The sequence below is a fragment of the Globicephala melas genome, chromosome 3 (genome assembly GCF_963455315.2).
Source record: "Globicephala melas chromosome 3, mGloMel1.2, whole genome shotgun sequence".
Taxonomy (NCBI): Eukaryota; Metazoa; Chordata; class Mammalia; order Artiodactyla; family Delphinidae; genus Globicephala; species Globicephala melas.
In genome coordinates, this window is record NC_083316.1 from 167,921,651 (window position 1) to 167,936,702 (window position 15,052).

A 15,052-nucleotide genomic window follows, 5' to 3' on the forward strand; every position below is an offset into this window, starting at 1 on the left:
CTTTTCTTTCTTTATTGGCTGCATTGGGTCTTTGTTGCTGTGCGCGGGCTTTCTCTAGTTGCGGCAAGCGAGGGCTACTCTTTGTTGCGGTGTGCGGCCTTCTCACTGCGGTGGCTTCTCTTTGTTGCGGAGCACAGGCTCTAGGCATGCAGGCTGCAGTAGTTGTGGCACGCGGGCTCAGCAGTTGTGGCTCACGGGCTCTAGAGCACAGGCTCAGTAGTTGTGGCACACGGGCTTAGTTGCTCCACGGCATGTGGGATCTTCCTAGACCAGGGCTGGAACCCGTGTCCCCTGCATTGGCAGGCGGATTCTTAACCACTGCGCCGCCAGGGCAGTCCAGCAGGTGCTATTCTTATCCCCATTTCATAGATAGGAAACTGAAATTCAGGAAGGTTAAAGTTTGGGCGGCACCAGGTTCTTCCATTCTTCCTTAAACTTCGTCAATGCTCTGAGGATAATCTCCCGATCTGCTTAATTTAAACCCCTTGGGGTCCGCCATCGTGGGTCCCCAAGCCCCAGCTCTGTGCATTCTCTTCATTCTCTCCCACACTGTGTGCGTGGGGGACTACTAGGGCGGACCACCGGGTTGGCTTGTGGGGACCTTGAATGCCCCCACATTGAGTTGGAACCTTATCACGTAACCGCCGGGGAACCAGGGATGGTTCTTGAGGAGGGAAACGGACAAGGCCAGCGCTTTCTCCGTGGGGTCGTAGGTCTGTCCCTCCCTCTCCTGTCACTCACTCCTTCGGGAACGCGGTGGAAGGCGCCCAAGCACAGCCTCCCGCAGGAAGCGCCCTCGTTGCCCCTGGCAACAGAGTCCAGGGGAACCACCGAGACGCGGCCCGACAGTACAGAGCGCTCACTCCGGGCCAGCAAGGCTCGGAGATCTAGAAAGCGGAGCCTGACTGATTGTCACGTGGGCTGCCCACGGGAAGGCGGAACTTCCGGCGGCCCAGTATTTTCTTTCCGGTTGTTGCCTCCTACCGGCCCCTCCCTTACTGGCCCCTGCGCCCCCCTCCCCCCGCGGCCCCCGCCGCCGGGCCCGCCGCTACCATGAAGAAATTCTTCCAAGAGATCAAGGCCGACGTCAAGTTCAAGAGTGCGGGGCCCGGGCAGAAGCTCACGGAGTCGGTGGGGTGCGTGACAGGCGCTGAGGCTTGAGGCCCGGGGGCGGAGATCAGCGGAGGGGGAGGGGCGGGGAGGCCAGTGAAGACGAGAGGGGGGTGGGGCTGCAGAGAGTCAGAGCGTGGGGAGAAACCTGGGGGGCGGGGCAAGAGGGAGGGAGTGGGAGTAGGGGAGAGGGGAGGCCTCCGGGGGCGGGGCAGGAGGGGGCGGGGATGCAGGAAGTGAGGGGGTCCCTGGAGAGACCCTAGGGGGTTAGGGCGGGCGGTAAGGAAGAGGCCGGGGATGCGGAGAAGGGGCCCAGAAGAGGCATCGCATAGGGTTTGGGGGAATCTAGGTGACCAGAGATTGGGGACTGAGCCTGGAGAAACAGGTAGAGCTGGGGTCGCAAAAAGTCGTGAGGCTTAGATTCTGTGGCGATAGGGGTCTGGGCCTTGGTTCTGGAGCAGGAGGGAGGATGGGTTGAGGATCTGGAAGGCCAGGGAGCCTGAGGTGTTGTTGGAAGTGTGGTCAGGGACTTGGGAGGTGCGGGTGAACTGGGTGGGTGGTGGGTGCTGTGAGGGGCTGAGGAAGGTCTGGGAGGAGAAGGGAGGCAGGTGGGTGGAGATGGGGAGCTGGGGGAGTCTGCTACCGGAAAGAGGTGGGGGGCCTCGTGGGTGATGGCTGAGTGGTCTGGAGGTTCCGAGGGTGACCTGGGAGGGGAGGGGAGGTGGCCTGCATTTCCAGGCCTCTGTGACTTATCTGGGGAGGACTTGGAGAAGAGAAGGGCCTGGGGCCACACTGGAGACTCCATGGGCAGGTGTGAGGGGCCAGTGCTGTGCAGAGGGTATTGAAGAGCTGGAGCAGGTGAGGATGCCAGACTGAGGGCCGGTGGGCTGAGAAGGAGGCTCCACTGGGGGGGACGGGATGAGAAGAGGGAGTTCAGGAGGGGCTGGGGCTGCTACCAGGAGCTACAGAGGGGGCTGGGGGACCCGAGGGGGTTTAGGATGGGGAGTGACTGAAGAAAGAGGTCAGCCTGGGGAGGGGTCTGTGAGGCATAATGGAAGGGATTGTGAAGAGGTCGGGGCTGGGAGGGGGTCAGAGGAGAGGCAGGGAGGCAGGAAGGGGTGGTGAGGGCATCATGAGGTAGTGGGGGTGGGTGAGGGAGAGTGGGTGCGTGGCAAGGACATGAGGGCATCTGTCACGAGGATTGGGGGCCCCTGGGGTTCTTGGGAGGGGACAAAGGAGTAGTGGGACAAACGAGGCCCATGAGGGTCAGATCCATGAGTACGGGAGGGAAGTGCAGGTCCTGGGAGCCTGGGGCGGTGACAGGGATAGGAGGCCACCTTAAGAGGGGCCCAGGGAGAGCCGTGGGCCAGACAAGGGGGTCCATTCATTTGTTCATCAAGTAGTGGGTGGAGGTGGGGGGCTGGTGCAGCTGGACTGTGTGTGACAGGAAGGAGGTGGGGGCTGATGGCTGTGTCCTCCTGGGAGGACAGGAGAGGGGAGTCACATGGAGATCCAAGCTTCTGTGATGTGCCTGGAGCCGGACTGGAGACTCAGGGTGCGTGCGAGGGTGTGTGTCCAGCACTGTTACGGCATGAAAATCCCTGCCCTCTCAGGGCTCACGTTGTAGTGGGGAGAGGTGGACAAGTAGAACAATACATAAACGATGAAAGATCAGCCCTGAAGAAAAATAAACAGGGTCCAGAGAGTGAGCCATGTGGGTGACTGTTAGGTGGTCTGGGAATGCCTCTCTGAGAAGGCGACTTTTGAGCGAGAGCTGGATGAGGTGAGACTCAGCCGTGTGGAAATCAACCCGTCTCTCTGTCTCTGACACACACACACACACACACACACACACACACACACACACACACACACACACACACACACACACACATACACACACACACACACACACACACACTTGAAGCGGTGCCTGTCCCTCCCTGGCAGAACACTCCAGGCAGAAGGCACAGAATGTGCAAAGGTCCTGTCGTAGGAGGTTGGGTCTGTGTGAAGAACAGGAGGGAGTTTAGATAGGAGTGAACAAGGGAAAGGGGCAGGTTGTGAAGGGCCTGGCCTGTAGCGTGCGGAGGCTGCAGGATTCTGTCCTGCATGGGATGAGAGGGCTTTGTGCAGAGGAGTGACTGGGTTTTAGAAGGATCCCTCTGGCTGCCCAGAGGAGCCATGAAGCGGGTGAGTGAGGGGTCTTGGAAAAATGGCGTTTTTATGGAAAGATGGGGGCTAGGGTGGCACTACGTGACTTGTCTTTTCTTCGACCTGAAACTCTCAGCTGTTGGGAGGGCTGGAGAGAGGGGCCGGGATGGGCAGGAAGCTCCCAGAGGCCTGGGGACAAGAAAAGAGGGCTGCCCGGGTGTCTGAGCAGAGCGGGAAGCATGAGGGCCATGAACTCAGAGCCTTGGCTCCTGAGAAGGTTCTAGAGATATAGCACAGATGATTCCAACTACTGGCATCGGGAGAGGGTCCTGAGGAAAGGAGGAGGGTGAGGCAGGTGAGTCAGACCCTGGTGGGAAGAAGGCCATCTCTGCTGGAACGTCAAGGCCAGGTCGTTCTCGAGCTAGGTTGGGTTAGGAAGCTGCCCATCCCATGGGTTGATCACCCTGCCTACTTCCCAGGGTGGACGGGAGATTAAACCAGATCTTTGTTTGTTTGGGGTTTTTTTTGGCCTTGCTGCGCAGCATGCCGGATCTTAGTTCCCTGACCAGGGATCAAACCCGAGCCCACGGCAGTGACAGCACCAAGTCCTAACCACGGGACCACCAGGGAAGTCCCTAAACCAGACCCTTGTAACACACTCCACGCAGGGCCTGCGTGCGGCCTGGCCCGCTGCCCGAGCTTCCGTGACCCTCTGGGGCTTGTGAAAGGGCGTCTGGAGCGCTCGCTGGGAGGGACGTTGCCATGCGTAATAGACGCGCTGAGCGACAGCTAGCTCCTGGTGCGCTGTCTGGCACACAGTAGGTGAGGTGCTCAGTAGATGAAGCCTCCATGTCTCACCCTCGTAGACAGTACGGGTGGAGCCTCTCGCTCAGGGAAGGGGGCGAAGAGCATCAGCCCCTGCGGACGGTAGGTGTGCTCTTACCTCGCCTGACAGATGATGACTCCGAGGCCCAGGCCAGTGCAGGATTTGTCCAAAGTGGCAGGCAGGGCGGGGAGCAGAGTCACCAAATGCCTCCCGAGGCTCCTCCGTCTGCGTTAGACCCGTCTGGTGGCCGTGGTGACCCCTGGGGCAGAGGCCCATGTCTGTCTGCTGGGGCAGGAGCAGAAGTGGGAGAGGGACAAAAGCTCTTCTGTCTGCCCCCACGTCACCTCACGGTCCCTCCTCATCTCCTTAGGGAGAAGGCCCCCAGAGAAAAGCCCAGCAAGCCGGCGCTCCGGCAGCCCCGCCAGGGACCTACCGATGAGGCGCAGATGGCGGCCGCGGCAGCCCTGGCCCGGCTCGAGCAGAAGCAGCCCAGGGCGCGGGGCCCCACGTCACAGGAGTCCATCCGGAGCCAGGGTGAGCCTCGGCCGTCCTTGGGCCACAGGGGTGGGGACGGGGGGCGGTGGAGCGGGCCTCTGCCCCTCTGTCCTTGAGGCTGATCCTTGACTTTTCATGCGTTCCAGGTCCTGTGCTTGGCTCTGGCTGAAAATAATTTCATAGCCAGTGACTCGGGGTGGGAGGAGGGTTTAAATCACAGCTGTGAGCCAGTCCACAAAGGGGCCATTCAGGTGGAAAGGCCAAGGGGGGCTGCTGTGGTCTGGGTGGCATGGATGTCAGGGAGGTTGCGGGGGGGGGAGGGTTGGGACTCAGAGGAGGGGGGGGAGCACGGTGGCCTGGCGCAGCCTGGGGGCATGGAGAGGTTGGCGGGCTGGGAGGACCTTGAGCTGGAAGGACTCGAATTTGACCCACACGAGGGTCCATGCCGGAGAATGGTGTGCCTGGCTCACACACTGACCCGTCCCTGCCTCTCCCTCCAGTGAGAAAGGAACTTCAAGCTGAAGCGACTGTCAGTGGGAGCCCGGAGGCCCCAGGGACCAACCCGGTAAAAGCATCACGATGGCAGCATGACACCCAAGGGGTGGCCTGGGGCGGGCGGGGGGGCTGGGAGCCCTTAGAGTGCCCGCTTGGGCTCTCTTCTGTGTTTGGTCTGATTGGTGCCCAGCCCTGGGCGGTAAGCATCTGGTGCTGGAGAGATGCAGAAAGGACATCGGGGTGGATCGAGGTCATCTCTGGCCTCAGGACGCTGGGGATCCCCGTGGTTTAGGGCGGTGTCATCTGGGACCTGTGTGCTTGGCATCTAATGACACCAGGCCCAGGCCCTGGGGGAGGGACTGCACCTCCATTAAGTCCCCTCCCTCCCCTGTAACCCCATGAGGGTAGGTGCTGTTACAGTTCCCACTTTTCAGAAGAGAAAACTGAGGTTCAGAGAGGTGAGGCCTGGTGCCCTTGGTCATGCACTTCGAAACCAGCAAGGGCAGGACTGGAACCCAGTCTGTCTGAGTCCAAAGCCCTTAGCCTTAGCACTGCCCTCTGCTGCCTTCCTCAGATACAGGAGGGCACCATGGAGACTGGTGTAGTCAGGGAGGCCTTCCTGGAGGAGGCAGGCCTCAAAGGAGAACTTGGCAGAAAGGGTGTTCTGAGCAGCACCACCTGTGAGGCCTCACTGAATTTCAGAATGGAACGGACCCTGGATATTACCTAGGAATTGAAGCCCAGAGCAAGGCTGGGACTCGTCCAGGGCACCGTGACTCCTCACTCTCCCACCAAAGCCCCTCCCTCACCAGGTAGGGGGGCGGGAAGAGCAGGAACGATCAATTCAGCACTTACACCGTGTCCGGAGCTGCTCCACACTTTCCGTTCCTTACCTTGTTGAATTCTGAGGTGGTCCCTCAAGGACATCTTACAGACCAGAAGACAGGCTCAGAGGGGCTTGGCCACTGGGCCACGGTGTCCCATGGCTAATAGGCAGAGGGGACAGCATTGGGACCAGGATGTCTGGCTCCCAGGGTCATGCTCTCAGGACTGTGGCACTCGGGCGGCTCGGGGTGGCCTCTGTCCACAGTCTAGGCTCAGACACGCTCACCCATCCTCCCAGGCGCCCAAGCCCAAAGAGGAGGGCTCGACCCACCTGGCAGTGCCCGGAGTGTACTTCACCTGCCCGCTCACAGGGGCCATCCTGAGGAAGGACCAGCGGGACGCCTGCATCAGAGAGGCCATTCTGTCGGTGAGTGCCGGCCCCGGTGCAAGAGCCGCCCCCCGGGAGCCCGGGTGGCACAGAGCATATGCTGTGGTTCTGTTCTAACCTCTCTAAAGAGGGAATGCTTACCTGAGGGACAGAATTCAAGTTACAGAAGGGTAGGCGGGGAAAAGCCGCCTCCCACTCACCTCGTGGCCATTCTCCCTGAGGCAGCAGCTGTAAGTAGTCTAGGCCCCTTTTCAGAGATGCTCCAAATATGTACAAACCACCGATACGTCTATATCTGCCACACGTGCTGTGTGTTTGTTTTACGTAAAAGGTAATGTACCGTTCACGCCTGATGTGGAAACTGCTAGGTATTATATCAGTGCAGAAAGAACTTCCACATTTTTTTTCCCCTTGAAACTCTGTATTTGGAAATAATTTCAAACCTAAAGAAAAATCGCAAGGAGAACAAAAAGAACACGTGAACATCCTTTAATCAGGGTGGGAGTGTCCTATTACTGTTCTGACAGATTACTACGAACTTGGTGCCTCCAGACAGCATGCCTCTTATAATTCGGGAAATCAGAAGTGGGCCTTGGGTCTCACGGGGCCACACTCAAGTTGGCCGCAGGGCAGTGTGCCTTCTGGGAGCCCTAGGGGGAGTCAGGCTGTCTGTACTCCATGGCTCCGGCTCCTTCTCTGTCTTCACAGCCAGCGGTGCCAGGCCAGGTCTTTCCCAGCTGCCATCTCTCTGCTTCTCTGTCTCTCTCTTCCCCCTTTTAAGGGCCCTTGTGATTCCATTGGGCTCACCTGGCTAATCCAAGCTAATCTCTAATCCCCCTATTTTAAGGTCCACTGAGCAGCAGCCTTAACTCCATCTGTCACCTCCACACCCCCTGACCCATAACATACTCCCAGGTTCCAGGGATCAGGTCACAAATATATATGTCATTCTGCCCACCTTACTCACATTTGCCAGTTGCTAACATTTTTACCCCATTGGCTCTCTCACGCCTCTCTGTTTTTTTCTGAGCGGTTAGAAAGCCTGCATTCTCCACAGTGACTGTGTGATGACTCACGGCAAATTGTTCCCTGACTCTTTAACCAACCCCGTGTTGGTGTTGATAAGCGCGTAGGAAGTTTCCAGTCTTTTGCTAGTGAGGACAATATTTATGATGAAAACCTTGTCTGTACACCACTTTGAGCTGTAGGCTCCATTCCAGAAGCAGAGTTGCTGGGACAGAGGACAGCGTGTAGGGCTTTGGAGAGTTGTCACCAGATGAACCTCCATGTGGGTTGTCCTGATTCACACTCACCCAGCAGTGTGTGAGAAAATACCCATTTCCCTGTCCCCTGTTGTCACTGTGGGTTACCAAACATTTTTTGTCTTTACCCAAACTGATTGGTAAAAATAATATCTCAGCATAGTTTTAGTTTGCGTTTCCTTTTTTAGGCTTAGGTTGGCTGTGTTTTCATATGAGAATGCATCCTTTGCCCATTTTTGTGTTGGGTGGTGTTTTTTTTTTCTTATTGATTTGTAGGGACTCTTTACATATTAGGAAAAACTAGCCTTTTGCCTATGATCTGAGTTGTGAATATTTTTCTCCAGTTGTTTACTTTTTAGAGTTGGCTTATGGTCATATGGCCATGTAGAAATTTTTAATCTCTATGTAATTCAATGTGTCAGTCTTATTTTATGGCTTCTGGGTTTTGTGACCTACTTAGGAAGGCCTTCCCCACTTCAGGATTAAAACAACTCTTCCATGGTTTTTCTAGTACTTTTCTGTTTTGCCTTTTGTTGTTTGCTGTGTTTAATGTTTAAAGCTTTGATTCCACTAGAATTATACCTGTGTAGAACAGGACGCATGGAACTAGTGTTATTCCTTTTTTTTTTTTCCGGATAGTTATCCAGTTTTCCCCAATCCTCATTTATTGAAACACCTGTCTTTTGGCCACCGTGAAATCTTCCATTATCACAAAGTAAATCCCTACATGGATTCGGTTCCTTTCGGGATGTGTCTGTTCTTTTGTCCCCTTGTCCGTTCGTGCGCCCTGGTCCTAATTTAAACGAGGCTGCAGGCTGCCTGGGAACATCTGAGAACAGCATTTGGAGCTGCAACTCTTCCCTGGGTGGGTGGGTGTGCTTGTCCTGAGGAGGCTGGAGTAGGGGGCGGTCAGCCTGGCTCAGCCTTGTCCTGAGAATGCCCCCCATCTTACTGCTGCTTCTTTGCAGACCCGATTTCTCTGCCCTTCCACATATTTTTGTCCTACCCTGGCAACTTACTGGCAGACTGGGCTGGGTCCCAATTTGAAGTTCCCAGGAGAGCTGGCCCAGTTCAGATCAGACAACTAAGTGACACAGTGTGGCTGCTGAAGGCTCACCCCAGTGTAGCTGAGGGAAGGTAGCTGGGGCAGGGTGGAAGCCCCACAGCTGCCTTCCAGGAGCTGTGGCTGGGCTTCTGCAGGGCTGCCCAGGGGTAGATCTGAGGGGGCCAGGTCTTCTGTGCTCTTGATTCATCACCTCTGGTGACCCAGCTATTCACCCCCACCATTTTTTTTTTCTTTTTGGCCACACCTTGCGGCATGTGGAACTTCCCCGACCAGGGATCAAACCCGTGGCCCCTGCAGTGGAAGCACGGAGTCTTAACCACTGGACCGCCAGGGAGGCCCCACCCCCACCATTATCCAGGCAGAGCAAATGACTTTGGGGCTGATGCGGGTGCCAGCCCCACTCGCCATGTAACTAGTGACTTTCTGGGGCTGCAGAGAAACACCACCATACGGTGTGGCCGTGTGCCGTGGCTGTCCAGAGCGTGAGCAGATCTGCCCAGTCTTGCCCCTCGCCTTAGTTTTCCATTCTCAGCCTCTCCTCGCTGGGGTGCTGTTCGCAGGGTCCCATGGGGACCGGTCAGTGATGTCTCCACTATCTTGCCTCCCCCAGGAGTGATCAGGCAGCCACAGGTCACAGACCTCTTTTGCGTCCTGTCTCTGCCACCTCCGTCTGTTTCTAGAACGTCCCTCGTAGGGATGGGGGATGAGGAGGGACGGCAGGTCCGCGGTGGCTGGCGGGTCCCAGGCACTCAGCTGCTGCGCCCTTGGTGGCACTCAGTGCTGGCGTTGGGCGCCAAAGCCAGAGCGGTAGGCAAAGGTCTGTGTCACGCCGACCCGAGGGGTGGCGTAACCTGGGCTGCCATCGCCCCCTTTTCCCAAGACGTGAGGACAGGGCTGAGGCCCCAGGCTGGAGTCATCAAAAGGGTTTTCCTCCTCCTTTTTCTGCTGTTGAATTTGCTTCCGTCCCACGCTAGGGCCTGCTGTGAGACAGTTCTTACTTTTGTCACCGGTGTCACTGCTGCCACCTGAGTGCTGAGACCTGGCTGCTTGGCTGGCATGGCCTCCAGGCCCTGAGGTGGACGCTTTCTGACTCAGCTTTCCTCCCTCCTCCCAGCACTTTTCCACCGACCCAGTGGCCGCCTCCATCATGAAGATCCACACGTTCAACAAGGACCGGGACCGGGTGAAGCTGGGCGTGGACACCATCGCCAGGTGAGTGGGTGGCCCCCTCCCACTGGGGTGCCAGCTCCTGGGCCTCCATCGCGATCGGCTGAGGGGCCCCAGAGGGAGCACGGCCCTGGGAGTGAGGCCAGGCCCCACCCTTCACTCCCCCTCGCCCTTGGGGAAGGGCCTTGGCCTCTCTGGGCCTCAGTTTACCAGTGTTTAGAATGAAGAGGTTTACTGAATCGGGGGTTCCCAACCCTGGCTTCCCTTTGGGATCATCAGAAGAATGTGAAGCAGGCAGGGTCTCACCGGCCGCCAACTCCTCTGATGGGAGCAGGTCGGGGGCGGGGCCAGAAGTCTGCTGCTCAGCAACCCCCAAGCCGGCTCTGGGGACCCATCAGCTCTGGCTCTGCCTGCTCCACCCCCACCACGGTGGCTCCTTGGTGCCCTCAGGGGGAGGCAGGACCGAGGAGGAGGCCCAGTGTCTGGGGCACCAGGGGTTGGGCTCTATGGGGTGTACAGGGTGTGACGGCAGCCTTCCCAGGGGTCACTCTTAGCACGAGCCGGTGTGGCTCTGAGCTGCTCTCCCCTGTCTGCCCAGGTACCTGGACAACATCCACCTGCATCCTGAGGAGGAGAAGTACCGGAAGATCAAGCTTCAGAACAAGGTGTTCCAGGTGAGGGCTGCCACCAGAGTGACTTAGCCTGGGGTGGCCGGCGTGGCCGGGCCTGTGAGGCCACCCAGGACCCAGGCTGGCGGTGGGAGCAGCTGGGCTGCAGCCAGCCAGTGGCGGCCAGAGCCGGCTGCAGAAGGGCCCCTGCAGGGCTTGGGAGTTGAGGTGGGCAGAAGGTGCCAGGCGGGGAGGGAGGGCTTCGTGAGCGCAGGACGAGCACAGTACGCATACGCTGTCTGCTCTCGCCACCAACCCACGGCGTGACTCGACTTTTCTTTGAATTAGCTGGGAACACATCGGCACTGGGGAGATTTTTCACGCAAACGCAGACTTTTGGTTTCTGTGGAGAAATCGCAGGGTCCTAGCACTCTGGCCCGTGGTACCCGTGCAGCTGGCGGGGCCCCGCTCTCTCCTGGGGGTCCCCACCCACATCCAGCATCCCAGGGCCTGCCTCCCCCGCTTCTGGGGACTCCCAGCCTCCACTGTCCTTTGGCTCTTCAGCCTCCTTCACCCTGGTGTTGACCTTTTGGGATCCCAGGCCCTCTGTGAGCTCACCCCTGCAGACAGCTTTGGGGGTTCATCCTGTCCAGGGGCAGCGGCCGCTCTGAGACTGGGGACTCTGGGCCAGAAGGGCGGGGTGGGCAGTGAGGCCGGTGGGGCACGAGGAGGCCTCAAGGGTCCCGCATGACCTCTGGCTCCGCTCTCAGGAGCGCATTAACTGCCTGGAAGGGACCCACGAGTTTTTTGAGGCCATCGGCTTCCAGAAGGTGCTGCTTCCGATCCCCGACCAGGGTAAGAGAAAAAGAGAAGGGCCGTGGCTGAGCCCAGGGGCAGGGGTGGGAGGGGCCCGGCTCGGGGGTCTCCCTGCCACGGCAGAGTGACATGCCCATGTGTCCCAGAGGGCCCCGAGGAGTTCTACGTGCTGAGCGAGGCCGCCCTGGCCCAGCCCCAGAGCCTGGAGCAGCACAAGGAGCAGCTGCTGCACGCCGAGCCCGTGAGGGCCACACTGGCCCGCCAGCGCCTGGTCTTCCGGCCCTCGCCCCTGGCCTCCCATTTCGACCTGCCTGCGGACTTCTTCAGCCTCACGGCGGAGGAGCTCAAGCGAGAGCAGCGGCTGCGGTCAGAGGCCGTGGAGCGGATGAGCGTGCTGCGGACCAAGGCAATGCGCGAGCGGGAGGAGCAGAGGGAGATGCGCAAGTACACATACACGCTGCTGCGCGTGCGCTTCCCCGACGGCTGCCTCCTCCAGGGTGCGTGCTGGGTGCTGGCGATGCCGCCTGGGGTCCACTGTGCGCCGGCAGGAGCAGGCTGCTCTGGTCTGAGCTCGTCCCGGGGGAGGAGGCCGAGGGCTCAGGGGTGCTCCCACGAGCTCCAGCGCCACACTTGTCCCCCCGCCAGGGACCTTCTACGCCCGGGAGCGGGTGGCAGCACTGTACGCATTTGTCCGGGAGGCCTTGCTGATCGACTGGCTGCCTTTTGAGCTGCTGGCCTTGGGAGGGCAGAAGTTGTTGGAGGACGAGAACCTGGCCTTCAATGAGTGCGGGCTGGTGAGTGACGGGCTCCCCGCACAGCGGAACTGGGTTTTCTGGGTTCTTGTTGAATCAGCACAAACCCCTGAGGAGGGGGATGCTCTTCAGTTGGAGGTGGCATTAGGGGAAGGGGTCCTGGGGCCAGGCTCCCTGGGTGTGAGTCCCACCATTCCACTTCCTTGCCATCTGATCTTGAGTAACTTCTCTGTGTCTACAAAATGGGAATGTGCCCGGTGTGTTAGAGTCCTCTGTGGCGCAGAGCCAAGGTGGCATTCAAAATGCAAGGAATTACTGGGGAGGGTGTAGGAGGGGGCTGGAGGGTGGTCAGACCCTGATTCAGGGAGGCCTGGACAGGAAGTCCTGACTGCTGCCCAATGTTGGGCTGGCTTCAGCCAGGCCAGGGGGTGTCCCTGAGCCCGGGTCATCATCAGAGAAGTCCCTGTTATATGAGAATGGACTGAGTGCATGGGTGTGCCGTCAGCGGCGGGGAGCAGTCCCGGCTCCAGCAGGAAGATCTGAACGTGAAGCGAGAGCTCTGTCACATAAAGGCCAGAGCGAGGCTGAGGCTTCTTACCCCACTGCAGGTGCCCTCGGCCCTCCTGACCTTCTCGTGGGATGCAGCCGTGCTAGCAGACATCAGGGCTGCGGGGGTCCAGCCAGACTCATCTGTCCTGAAACCCGAGCTCCTGTCGGCCATCAAGAAGCTCTAATGAAATAAAAGCAAGGTTGGCTTCAGCCCCTGTGGGTCTGTCTCATGCTCTCTCCCTGCTTCCTCCACATTCCCCTCGTCCCCGGTCCCCCCACCACTCCGGGGCCTCCCAGCTTCCTCCGGAACCTCCTCCTGCCCACGGGTACCACAGGCATGGAGAGGGGTACTGGTTGGCCCGTGGACGCGTGCCGAGACTGCCACCTGGATGGGGCAGCCTCTAGTAGCCTGCTTAGAGAAGCCCGGGCCCCGTCCCCGTGTGCTGTGGCCTCGGTGGCTGTGGCTAGCCCTGAAGTGACTGGCACAAGAATGAGACACTGGGCCTGTCAGGACACGGTGTGTAAAATTCTAAACCTGAATAAAGTTTCCCGGTGGTGAGTTGAGGCTGTGGGAGGCGGTGTAGGGTGGCAGCTCTGCAGAGCCACCAGCAGGTGAGGCCCGGCCGTGGCTCCCGGTGAAGTGGGGCCAGGCGGACACCTTGTGGCCACCTGGGCACCCAGGAGCCCCTCATGTCCGAGGCGAGCTCTTCACTTCCCGCACCTTCCTAATTGTTGTCCCCACCGGCCTGATGAGCCAGCCCTGCTGAGCGCTTCCCAGGGCCCCAGAGCCTTGCAGGCCCCACAGGGCAAGCTCCCCCAGATGTCCACATCCTCCTCCCTGGACCTGTGAATGCGTTACTTTATGTGACACAGGGACTTGGCCTGTGATTGAGGATGAGATGGGAGGTGGCCCTGGGTTAACCTGGTGAGTTCTAATGCGTGGAGGAAAATACAAGGGATGGGGAGATGTGGAGGAAGGGGCCACGTGCCAAGGATTCGGGTTGGCCTCCAACAGCTGGAAGAGGGACAGAAACAGATTCCCTTTAGAGCTTCCAGCGGGAACCAGCCCTGCTGACACCTGATTCTGAGCCAGTGAGGGAGGCCCTTGTCGGACTTCCGCCCCCCAGAACTGCCGGTAGAACAAGTCTGGCGGTTTGTTGCAGCAGCCGTGGGGAGCCAACACAGACAGGGGGACCAAGGCCTGGAGGGTGTGGGCACTCGCCCCCGGTCACACCTCTGCCGGGAGACACCTGAGCCCCTGCTCCTGACTGCTCATCTGGATCGTCCCCTCCCTCTCACCCGCAGCCTGGCCCCGGGCTGTGGCCCCTAGCCTTCACGGAGGCCAGTGGTGGCTGGTTCTCTGGCCACTGTGAGATTAAAGCATCTAGGCCCCAGATGTGATTAAAACAAAATTCCCTGGTAACGCCGTCAGCCACACGTGCTTTGCCTCCCACCTGGGCCGCCGGCAGCTCTGTTCCCACGTGCGGGCAGGACCTAGGCCCATCCTCCTTTGCCGCCTCATCTCCGGAACCCAGCACTGCCTCGGCTTGATACCCTGCTCTCGACTCCCACTAGGAGTCGACTGCAGATTGTCAGGTGGCAACTAAAACGGTTTAAGGCGACGTGACCGCTGCAGGTAGTCACATCACAGGTGGAGTCACACCTGCGTCCTCTCCCTGTGCCGGCACTCAGCTGCACCCCACATGCAGCATCTCGTCCTGGATGGGGCCAGGGTCCTCACCCCACAACTGGGGTGCTTGTCAGCCCCACCCGTGCAGAGCTGGAGAGGAACGGGGCCCCTCCGGGAGGATTGGGGTGCTGCCAGGAGAGGCAGGCCCGGCAGGGACCTGGCCACCACACGGCGAGCTCCCCATGGCTGGGGTCGTGTCGCCCTGTCTCGGGTGCATCCACAGTCAACACTGAACCATTCTTCACAATGAGATGCCAGCCGACTCTTCTCTCTCGGGAACAGCGGCAACAAAGACAGCATGATGTTAAGGGCCGGCAGACAGGAGCCCGGTTCCGATGGAATCTGTGAATTCTGCCAAAATCTCAGCTGCCCCAGGCCCTCAGAGCATGCTCGAACGCCTCTGCAGGGCCTATCACAGCCCCGTCCGAGGGCTGCTCCAGGGCCTCGGAGGCCAGGGCTCAGCAGGCGCCGTGGCTGGCTCCACGCTGCTCAGCTTCAACACTCCTGAGGGGTGGCCTGACCCAGAGGTCAGTTCTGGAAGCCAGGATTCAGCTCCTGGAGGTTGGGAATACCTCTGCTCGCCTACCCGAGGGGCAGGAGGGATTAACCGGCGTAAACCACCTGCCTAGAAGCCCTCACCTTGAACTAGGTCAGTGGGGAGGTTGAGGATTTCACAACAAACAGGTGGGACAGCGCTTTTGCAAAGCGTAAAGCTTTATAGACATGCCACATGTCTACGTGTGGCAGGGACGGGGCAGTGGGGTGGGGAGTGGACACCCGACGGCACAGAGCGCCGGGCTCGGGCCCAGGGCAATGGACGCACCACTCACAGAAGTGACGTGTTTGAAA

General features: G+C 59.3%; 2 protein-coding genes across 4 annotated transcripts in view; one reads left to right on the forward strand and one right to left on the reverse strand.

Moving 5' to 3' along the window:
- The window catches only part of HDGFL2 (HDGF like 2), a 32,471-nt gene extending 28,090 nt beyond the window's left edge, over positions 1-4,381 (reverse strand). Inside the window, exon 1 of the mRNA XM_060297319.1 lies at positions 4,208-4,381. Within this exon, the coding sequence (XP_060153302.1) occupies positions 4,208-4,366 (159 nt within the window). The 5' untranslated portion in view covers positions 4,367-4,381. The remainder of the gene's footprint in view (positions 1-4,207) is intronic.
- Positions 951-12,723, forward strand: UBXN6 (UBX domain protein 6). 3 transcript variants are annotated; one of them, XM_030879326.3, is made up of 10 exons: positions 951-1,136; positions 4,461-4,624; positions 5,086-5,150; positions 6,204-6,332; positions 9,736-9,833; positions 10,387-10,462; positions 11,167-11,251; positions 11,359-11,709; positions 11,858-12,006; positions 12,573-12,723. In XM_030879326.3, the coding sequence occupies exons 1-10, from the start codon at positions 1,054-1,056 to the stop codon at positions 12,696-12,698; spliced, it is 1,326 nt and encodes a 441-aa protein (XP_030735186.1). In that variant the 5' UTR covers positions 951-1,053; the 3' UTR covers positions 12,699-12,723. The 3 variants fall into 3 exon arrangements, with proteins under 3 accessions (XP_030735186.1, XP_060153308.1, XP_060153307.1); XM_060297325.2 differs by lacking the exon at positions 951-1,136 and adding an exon at positions 2,284-2,665; XM_060297324.2 differs by lacking the exon at positions 951-1,136 and adding an exon at positions 4,063-4,191.
- Positions 12,724-15,052: the final 2,329 nt, after the last annotated feature.